This window comes from Pithys albifrons, chromosome 1 (genome assembly GCF_047495875.1).
Source record: "Pithys albifrons albifrons isolate INPA30051 chromosome 1, PitAlb_v1, whole genome shotgun sequence".
NCBI classification, from domain to species: domain Eukaryota; kingdom Metazoa; phylum Chordata; class Aves; order Passeriformes; family Thamnophilidae; genus Pithys; species Pithys albifrons.
In genome coordinates, this window is record NC_092458.1 from 39,754,543 (window position 1) to 39,765,899 (window position 11,357).

The window sequence follows — 11,357 nt, forward strand, 5'->3', positions numbered from 1 at the left end:
TTTATATGTGTGTATGTGCATGAGCTGTGTTCTCTGATCCTACTTAGTTAAGTCTTACCTGTAGCCTTGGTGACTGTTCTATGTGCAATTTTCATGTATACTATATACATGAATTTTGAGTCCTCAGCAGGCTGTCTCAGGTTTCAACTTTCAGATACTCCTTAGTTATTCCAGGAAGACACTTACTTTCAGTATAGTATCTTAAACTCTCAGACCAGTACTATAGAGTTCAAAGGGTTCATTTTGCAAGAAATATAGATAAAAGAGTTGTTGATAATGACTAGCGGCTTCTTGCAGGCAAGGAAGGATTTATTATTTGGCTCCCCCTACATCTTGTGTAGTATCAATGGCTTCTTATGTGCATTCTGAGAAGTGGTGATGAATCATGAATTATGGGCAAGGAGACCTTTTCCTTTCACTGAAATAACAAATGCACATCCTTTTTATGCCTGCTATTTTAAAACACTGAAATCACAAATGAATGAATAGAGAACCATGAAAATTCACCTTTGGAAGACTAATCTGTAAATTGTAAGCAGAATTTCCATGGTTGAAATAAAAAGTCTTTCTATGGAGAACGCTCTTCAAAGTAATCTAGCTGTAGTACGAGTAAGTCTTGACTGAAAGATTGTAGAAAACCTTTCTACTGCTTTTTATGGACATCCCTGTACTGTTCAGAATTGTCCTGAACAGAGGAAATGTTAGGAAAAAACCAACAGATTGAAGAGAGTCTACGTGGATTTTTTATGGTCATAACAAACTTTGCAAATTATGTAATTCAGTCTCTGGCATTTCCTCTGTGATGTATACAGGTAAAGAAACCTTCACAGCTTACCATACAACACAGAATTCAATAAAACATGGTACACAGTTTTAGAACATTCTTTTTTAAGGGTTTAATACAAGATTTGCATGCTTAAGTGCATTAAAATTTCTCTGCATCTATGTATTGATAAGAAAAACTCACTGGGAGAAAGTTCTGCACAATATATTTATAGTTAGAGGAATATGGTCTTGTTTCTGGTCTATGGAGATGCTGTACTTAGTGATAGGGTAAAGAGGAATAACATAGAAGCTTAAGGCCTTTTTAGAAGTAAGTAAGCCTGACAGTTTCAGATTTTATTTATGCTGCTTCACAAAATTTAAAATTGTCAGAGAACTTGAAAAAGGTGGATATTCTAAATACAAGATACAAACTCTGTGTCAGTTTAACACTGCCCATGAAGATGCACTTGCAGAATCACATTATTTGTAATAATCTGCTTAATAATTCATAAAATTGTGGTAGAAAAACATCATTAACCATATTTTATAAACCTAGTAAATATGCAGGTTTTGGAATGATAAATATTGATAAATATTCTCAGTGGGTTTTAATTCTGTATGGTTAAGTTAGGAAATGCTGTCCTATTTTTAGCAGTAAATTTATGGAAATATTTCTCTGACCAAATTTTACTCTTGTGTATCTCAACTGGAAAGCAAAGAATGATGTTGATTTCATTGCTGATATGAGTGTCTATATATACAAATATTCTCCATCTCAAACAGCCAACCATAAGTGAAGTGTAAACACTTGTAAAATGTTCAGTAAAAATTGATTTAAATTAATAAATTCAAAATTAATAAAGAATATAATGATTTCTTTGTCTGGTCACAGATAGCTGAGAACTTTTGAGCATTAACAGTAAAATGTCCGCAAGTCTAGACAGAGTGGCAAGGTTCATTAAAAGTTACAAATTCTAATCATATAAGTGATGTCTTGAATGAAAATCAAGTTGTTGCTATTCCTTAGGAATGTTTTATCTTTTTTATTATTTTTCTATATTACATATTTTTTTCCTTTGGAAAATTAAGTACTGAGAACCTCATTCTAGTAAAATAACACATAAGTGTATGTGCCTGAATTGAAACATTTGTGTCTATTTGTCTATATACAAATATAGGACAAGATCCTGATAGCCTTCATCACATGGAATAGTGCATTACAGTACCCTTCAAATGCCAATGAGGCCATCTAGAGAGCTATCAGTAGAAAAGTAGTTACTGGAATCTGACTGGTTGGAGGCTGTAGTAAACAATTGGTAAAGTAATCTAAGACACAATAATAGCAAAACAGAAATGGTATGTTCTAGAGGGTAAATACACCAGAGCACCTGATCTGTTGTTGCCCAAAAAAATAGGTTTTGTGGCTCCATGACAGTGGGATGAACAAGCAAGGAGCATTTGCAGCTTATAAAATCATCTCTTACGGTGCAAGAGGGATAAAGAAAATCTTCCTCACATGGAATAAACATTTTTATGTAGCCTTACTGTATCTCCCAATTACTTGTTAATGAACATAAAGAAAATAGTACCTTCAGCATGATGCATGCCTTTAAGAATGTCCTCCCCCAAACCAGACCATTTTTATCAAAGAAATGTTTCATGCAAATACAATACAATCTCATATGGACAGATACCAACACACTGTGCCAACATCTGTAAAACAGACAATTACAATCAACCCAGTCTTCTTCCTACAGAACAAGATGAACAGTTTTATAGAGTAGTGATGGCAGTTGTTGTGCAAGCATAAGTATTAATATTCCACAATTTGGTTTGTGGTTTGTTTTTTTTTTTCCTTTCTTTCTTTTCAGAAATAAAGAATGTACAACTGTACAGACTCACCCCTACCCCAGTCACATTGAGAGTACTGGATTGAGAGCTGTACTGTCTTATATTTGAATAATTCTGCAGTTCAATGTGATAGACGTATTTTCCAGAGGACAAGGTTTCCCTTGCGGTGTGTTTTGTGGAATATATTTGGACTGGAATGCCTTCAGGTTTCTAAAGCAAGTGTTTTCAGATACAAACTAAATGCAAGATCTGCCGAAGTGAACTAAACTGCAAGAGCTGTAGTGGATGTTTACTGTTTTGCAAAATCAGTCATTAACAGTCCTTAAGCAATCTAGAAGATATTTAGCTGGATTTTACTTTTCGAGCTTCACTTCGATAAGGGAAAAAGGAGGTGAGAGAAATTGCAGGAGGAGGAGGAGCTGATCTGTCTCAAGGTGGAGCTGTATCTTGTATTAAATGACATTGGCAGATTAAAGCTCTCTGGTGGGGAAGGGCTTAAAGGCTGAGTCAAAAGCCAAGAAGTCTCTTTATTTACGCCTACCTCCCAGCCCCTGGCAATCTGACTAATAACAAACCGAGCTAACAAGAAAGACAAGAACAGAGAGAACACAGGAGCAGCTTGCATCTAAAAATCTGACAAACCAAGTGATCAAGTCAAGCTCTGCTGAGCATCTTGTTTGTTTACTGCATCCAAATGCTTGCAAACAGTTAACTATATGCAGAAAAGTCAGCCTAGCTGTGAAGTATGCTGTGAATTTTAATTGAGGAAAAAGAAAACTGCTTACAGGAGGGTCTGATGTGCACGGCTGCCTGGAAGATTTTTTCAATTGAATGCTTTGTACTTTGTCTTCTGAACAAGGATTTTAACTTTATGGAGCTGTAGTATTACTAAAGCTTGCAGCAAAGTAAAACTTGGAAGAAAGTGTGCATTTTTCACTGGGAAAATTTACATTGCATTGAAGCAACTGCTCCAACTGTGCATTACGGAGTGTTTCAGGGAGTGTTACTGCTGTACAGGTAAGAAAAATTCCAGTTCATTAGCTCATCATAGGAGAATTTCATTTCTCAGTACAAGTTGAATTGATTTTACTGTGTGACTTTGATAAATTTCATATTAAAAAATGATAGTTTGTACTGTTTTTAAACAGTTAGTCAGGCACATTTATTCTAACTGATAACTATGCAAAATGTGTGTATTAAGGGAAAGCTGTTTTCGACTCCCTTGAAGGGGAGAGGAATGGGTGTTTGTTTTTATTTCCTGGAGTGCAAGAGTGGTCTTAAATGCATCATCTGACTGTGAGTCCCTTCAGAATTTAAAAAACAGTCCTGAGGGATTTTAAAACTTACCGATTCTTAGCTTAAGGCTTTGAAAAAATCTTCAATATACATTTTTTTAAATAGCTGAATTAAAAGAACCAAACAAATAAAACCCCAAGTATAATGGAATAGGCTTTTTCAGTGTTGTAAAAGCACATCAATTATTACTTATCAAGCATGTGATATCTTTGCTGTGAGGTGACTACTTCTGAAAGTATCCAACTTTACCTCATAGAAAAGACTGTGACATTTTTTAGTCTTTTGGAATACCTACAGAGCTTAGTTACAGTATGCAATCAACAGTGACTTACATGAAAGCATAAAAAATGAAAAAAAACCCCATATGTTACCCTGTAGAATTTGCTGAAAAACCTCACCACATGAAACAGAAAAAGGTCAGCTTTGTCAAGAATTTTAAATTAAATTTCATTTTATTGTGAATTTTTTCAGTTAAATGCTAATCATCTATGACTTGAAAGCAGTTTTATTTTACAATCGTAGCCCACTGAGAACTTCATTACATATTTTGGAGTGTTTATAAAAAGAAAAAGAAAAACCAGGAAAAAAGGAAAAAAGAATACAACCCTCTTATTAATTTTTATTGTATGTATATATGTGTGTGTGAGAGTTCTGGCAGTGCTGCTCACAGAGTTATGACGATGATTTAAAATGTGAATGTTTTCCAATTGGTTACAAATGTTGTTACTTTCATCTCTAAGAGGAGGGCTTTCATTTTTATAACCTAATTTCTCAATATGCACTAGAATGCAACATGCCTTTTAGATTTTTATTCTTTTAGTTTAATTTTGCTCAGGGACTTTATAAGTGCAGTTTGAATTTGATGCAGATTGATGCTGGAATTTCTAAAGACAAAAATAAAGTTTAATTAGTCATACAGTAGGTTTGAAGCTGGCATCTGTGTCGAGCTTGTATTTTTTACCTCAGGTCACTGGAAAGGATAGTGATACATGCAAAGCAAAAGTAAATCTCTAGCATAATATGATCCTAGAATTATTCTGCGTACTTCAAAATGACAGCTTGATATGTTGTATCTTATCCAGTGCTTCCTGAGAAAATAGACTAAAAGACATGTATATTAAACATAGGCAACTGGAGTTCAGGGAGTGCTATATGAGACAACAATATTATTTTCTCTACTGAAACAAAGATAGAAGCTCAAGTATACTTTTTCTCACATTGTGAATTGTACTTAAAACTTCTAAACTCATACTTCCACTTATCAGGGGCTACTAATGGAGAAAAACATAATTCAGTGTGCACTCATTTGCTGTTGTTCCTTTTGTGTGTGTATATGTGTGTATGTGTGTGTAAATACTCATGCCACAGCATTTAAGTGCCTGCATGTCTAAATCTTTGCATTTCATTCTAAGGAAAGCCTTGAGAAGTGTTGTTTCTAGTAACTGAGGTACACAAATCATATGACCACACTATAAGAATGTTCATACATGTAACTGTATTGATCCTTGTAAAAGGTTCTAATCTTTCAGAGATTAACACAGTTGCTTTTGTACAGATACCCTGTACTCAGTGTCTCAATAGCTTAGTTAGAAAGATCAAGTTACCTTTATTAGCTGGATGACTTAAGAATCCTGCTTAGATAGATTCCTTAAGAATCCTCAAATAAATATCAGACCTCATAAAAGTTACTGCTTTATAAATCATCCATTCTGTTTTAAGGAGGGTTTTTTAAATTATTTTCACGATATGTGGAAATACTTAATTAAAGATTATAAACAGTGATTTCACTCTACCTCTTCCTTCAAGATTTACTATTGTTCTTGCTTATTAGACAGACTTGAACAAAACCCCCAGACAATATTCAAATGGAGTGTAGCTCAACTTAATTCAAACCAATGATAAATGATTGATTTAAACATCTACATACTGGTAATAATTTTCAATTTGTAAAGCACAGTCAGATCCATATAAATTTCAGGACTATTGTGATTATTGATAATTATAATAATTGGAAGGAGTCTAATATTAATCTCAAAACAAGTTTTCCCTTGCTTACTTGTTTCTTCTGACATGTACTGCTTTGTCAGTTTTCTCTTTTTTTTTTACTTTAGTTGTGTTTACACATTTTTTATATGTATATTTTATGCATACGTGTTATACAACTATGTGTTGTGGTCCCTCTTTTGATAAATATTTACAAAGTACAGCATATGCATTAAAATTTAAGTAAAGAAAAATAATATTTTGTCTGCTTCCTTTTCAGTTTTTGGGTACAAGGATTGCAGGGAAAATAGCTTTTGATTTCCATACATAACACAGAACCAAAGAGAAATCCCTGCATCTTGACTGAAGGAGCTTGTGTTCACAACACATTGTTGAACCAAACCAAATCTTATTTCTTCTCATCAGCAGCTGGATAACATTAAGTTAAGCTTAGCAAGGTACTCTTAGAATTTGCAGTGCTTTTTGGTGACACAAAGCAATGATCCAAAATACTGTATTAGTTTGTATATAAGTTGCTTGGGACATTAACTTTTTACTGCTTTCCACTCAAAGTCTATACAGTATATAAATAAAGGCAACACATTCCTCATCATCTCTTTTGGACATCAGCATGAAAATATCCAAGTTTTCCTTCATGATAGCTTATTGATTCAGTACCTAAACCAAAATATATATTCTCTAATTAGAAAATGATTTAAAATTTTGCATGAAATAATATTTTTTGAAAGATGGAGTAGCTCAATGACAAGAATTATGATTTTTTTTCCCTCTTGCCCCATGAAAAGAAACCCAAACAACCCAAACCTTGTGAAACTGTAAATCTATTACACTTTTTTCTTTTTTATTTTTTCATTTTAATAGAATCTGCTGGACAAGATGAAGCTTTGGATTTTTATTCTATATTCCGTTGTGGTTGCATCTGATCATTTCCAGTCACAGCCTTCTTTTTCTTCAGTCAGAGGATCTTGTCAGAGTCTGTGTTCTTGTGAAGAAAAGGATGATACCATGATTATAAACTGTGACGAAAGAGGCATCAAGATGGTATCAGAAATAAATGTCCCACCATCACGGCCTTTCCACCTTAATCTGTTAAACAATGGTCTGAGTGCGTTACATGTGAATGATTTTGCTGGCCTTGTTAATGCTATCTCTCTACATCTGGGTTTTAACAATATTGCAGATATCGAGCCTGGGGCTTTCAATGGTCTCAGCCTTCTTAAACAACTTCATATCAATCACAATTCTTTAGAAACACTTAAAGAAGATACATTTAATGGATTGGAAAATTTGGAGTTTCTTCAAGCAGACAACAATTTCATCACAGTGATTGATGCAAGTGCCTTTAGCAAGCTCAACAGGCTTAAAGTGCTTATTTTGAATGATAATGCCATTGAATATCTTCCTCCAAACATATTTCGTTTTGTGCCATTGACCCATTTAGATCTGCGTGGAAACCAGTTACAGACACTGCCCTATGTTGGCTTTTTGGAGCACATTGGTAGAATACTAGATCTTCAGCTGGAAGACAATAAATGGGCCTGTAATTGTGATTTGTTGCAACTGAAGATATGGCTAGAAAACATGCCTCCTCAGTCCATAATAGGTGATGTTGTATGCAATAGTCCTTCAGTTATCAAAGGCAGCATCTTAAGCCGACTGAAAAAGGAATCACTTTGTCCCACTCATCCTGTCAATGAACTTGAAGATCCTTCAGGGTCACTGCCCTTGGTTGTAACCACCTCTATCAGTGATAGTCACCTATTGACTAAGGTGATTCCTCTTCTGAAAGCTCCTACTAAAGAACCAAGTTTAATGCTTCAAACTTCAAAGCCTACTACATTTCCAGGAATCTCCTGTCCTGTCCCTTGTCACTGCACCAGCCATATGCTCTCAGGAGTTCTTATGCACTGCCAGGAGCGAAATATTGAAAGCTTGTCAGATTTAGGACCCCCCCCTCCAAATCCTAAAAAGCTTATTCTAGCTGGAAACATTATTCAGACATTATTGAAATCAGATCTGGTGGGCTATGCCAGCCTGGAAATGCTTCACCTGGGGAACAATCGCATTGAAATCCTTGAGGAAGGTTCCTTTATGAATCTGACTAGACTACAGAAATTATATCTCAATGGTAATCATCTTACAAAGCTAAGTCAGAATCTCTTCCTTGGCCTTCAGCACCTTGAGTACTTGTATCTTGAATATAATGCTATCAAAGAAGTTTTACCAGGGACATTTAATGCAATGCCAAAACTAAAAGTACTCTACTTAAACAACAACCTTCTGCAGGCTTTACCACCCCACATCTTTTCAGGTGTTCCCCTCACCAGATTAAATCTGAAAACAAACCAATTTGCTCATTTGCCTGTGAGCAATGTCTTGGATGAATTGCATATGCTGGTACAAATTGAACTTGAAGACAACCCTTGGGACTGTACCTGTGATTCAGTTGGGCTGCAAAAATGGATACAAAAATTGAGTAAGAATACCATGATGGGTGATATTTTTTGTAAATCTCCAGGGCACCTAGCAAAAAAGGAATTAAAATCCCTGAACAGTGAAGTTTTGTGTCCAGGTTTAATAAACAGCCCTGCCCTACCAACTCATGCCAGTTTTGTAGTTGTGACAACTTCTTCTCCTACTGCCAGCACTGCAGATACCATCCTGCGGTCCCTTACAGATGCTGTCCCACTTTCTGTTCTAATATTAGGACTGCTTATTGTGTTTATAACCATTGTATTTTGTGCAGCAGGAATAGTTGTTCTTGTCCTGCATCGGCGACGAAGATGCAAAAAGAACCAGGCGGATGAACAAATGAGGGATAGTAGCCCAGTTCACCTGCAGTACAGCATGTATGGGCATAAGACAACTCACCACACAACAGAGCGCCCAGCTGCGACTCTCTATGAGCAACGTATGGTTACCCCCATGGTTCAGGTCTACCGCAGCCCATCCTTCAGCCCCAAGCATACTGAGCAACAACATGAGGAGGGAAGCGAGAAGGAAGCTAATGATTCCAAATACCTTCGCCGAAGTCTCCTGGAAAGAGAGAATAGTTCACCACTTACAGGTCCAAATGTCAAATATAAGGCTACAGATCAATCTGCTGAATTTCTGTCTTTTCAGGATGCTAGCTGCTTGTATAGAAACATTCTTGAAAAAGAGAGAGAACTGCAGCAACTAGGGATCACGGAGTACCTAAGAAAAAATATTGTCCAGCTCCAGCCTGACATGGAAGTTCGTTATCCTGGAGCACATGAAGAGCTGAAGCTAATGGAGACACTCATGTACTCCAGGCCAAGAAAGGTTTTTCTAGAACAAACTAAAAATGAGTATTTTGAACTCAAGGCTAATTTACATGCTGAGCCTGACTACCTGGAAGTCCTGGAGCAGCAAACATGAAGGGATAATACGTTGGGCTGGGGCTGAATTTCTGTAATTCTATTTTGAGTTGGAACCATTGTAAATAAAAGTGCCTTATAATAACATGTCAACAGTCAGAACTTAAGCACAGCAGTAATCCTAGCAAAGAAAAACTCAGGGATCACTGTGGGAAGCCATGGGGTTGCATGCAGGCAATATGTCTCACCCCAAGTTAAACATGAATTTTGTGTGACTGAACTGTGGGAGGAAGATTGCTTATTGCACTGTTCCTCCTAATTTTAAAAAGGTGTGTATGGCATTGCATTCTGTAGCTAATCTATGGAAAAAATATTTGTTCCATTCTCTCTTTATTTTTATCCCTCCATTTAATTAGATTTGTTAAAAAACCCAAAAACCAAAATAACCCAACACCTGTGTTTGTATTTATAAGGCTAGAGTGTATTTGTTAGGTTAGTACATGCACTGCATACATTATCACTGTCTACAACTACACTTAAAATATCCTTCTAATAAACATGAAAGGAATTGAAATGTTTTCATACTAAATGTCAGTTATAAAGAAAAGATAAAATATTTTTGTGTAAGCACCCAGAGCCTGCACATATTTAAGTAATTTACATGGAACTTCATCATGTGCATTCTGTATCAGTATGTGGAAGGAAAAAAAATACAACTGTTTACCCAACATCTTCAACAAAGAAAAAACAAGCCTTTTGCTACTTCCCCTATCTGATAGCTTTACCTAAGTTTGGACAATCTTTTCTTGAGCTGCTGCTATGAAATATTGTGCATCACTGGCATTTCAACTCATAATCCTGGGCAATTTGAAAATCTACTGAGAATCAGCTGTAAATATTTTATTGTGCTTAATAAGTTTGAATATATATATATATATATTCATATATATATATATAAATGTATATAAATAACTTCTGTTTTGGCTTTAAATATTCTTGGAGAAAATGAGTTTGCTGTGGCTAGGAACTTCCAAGTGCAAATACAGATTTTTTCCCACCCTACCCAAAAGCAACACTCAGACAGGATAACTGCAACAATATACACACAAGGAAGAATAATAGTATTTAGCTATTTGTACGAAAATATATTTTCTGAAATTAAAAGAAAATTAAGTGTTGTGTGAAAAAATAGGTTAAAAAAGTAGAACACTGCAGGTTTATTTTTGCAATGAATTCTTGCTAGATTTATATTTACTATTTATTCTGTATAATTTTCTTTTCTTTTTTTTTTTCTTCAACTCACAAGAAAAGAGAAAGATTATTCCTGGATGCTCTTCAGGCTAATCAAGGAGCTGCTCTCTATCAATTACAAAGAAATAAAGATTTTTTTTTTTCTTAAAGGTCACTTTTTAAAGATAGCAGCAACTTCTGCATGCAGAAGTTTAAAACTATTAGGAATTAAACACAGTGCTTCTCACTCAATTTATGTGGACAGAAGCATCTTATCCTGAGTGCAGTAAGGTCATTCAATCTCTGTGCATGACTGACATGGTGCCAAAACAAAATTTCTGACCTGCATTTATTTTCCTCTAAGCAAATCTTTTGTAAACTGACTATGCATGATTCTTTTTTTTTTTTAATTCCTATTTGTAAAGTGAAAGATCCGCTCAATTACTACTTGTCTAGATATGTATGCTAAATTTAGCATTGAACTCTTGATACACTCAAAGTAAAAAGATATATTCTTTAGCTTATATTACTGTTCATGTCTTACCTATTTGTATATACAAATGTGAGTTCTTCATATTCTTTCTACATATGTTTCTGACAGACATATTTCCTATACTGTTTATAAAAGTCAGATTCTCAATTCTTTCAACTTTTCAGAGACATAAAAACTTTTATGGTGCTATACTAATTTCTGCAGTTTGAGGATCTGACTACATGTTTCTCTGTTAACAAATCAACTTCCTTATTAATATTTTTGAGGTGTCATCAGTTTGTTATGGAATTCGAAACTGTTGGCTTACAAAAATCAAAATTTCAGTTATTAGAAAGTAAATATTATGTCCTCTTTCTATATATATGAATAAGTTATTCAGA

General features: G+C 35.0%; 1 protein-coding gene across 1 annotated transcript; it reads left to right on the forward strand.

Annotated features, from left to right (window-relative positions):
* The first annotated feature begins 3,114 nt into the window (after positions 1–3,114).
* On the forward strand, positions 3,115–11,008 carry SLITRK6 (SLIT and NTRK like family member 6). The gene is made up of 2 exons (XM_071549550.1): positions 3,115–3,633; positions 6,778–11,008. Exon 2 carries the CDS (start codon positions 6,793–6,795, stop codon positions 9,313–9,315), a length of 2,523 nt encoding a protein of 840 aa, XP_071405651.1. The 5' UTR covers positions 3,115–3,633; positions 6,778–6,792; the 3' UTR covers positions 9,316–11,008.
* Positions 11,009–11,357: the final 349 nt, after the last annotated feature.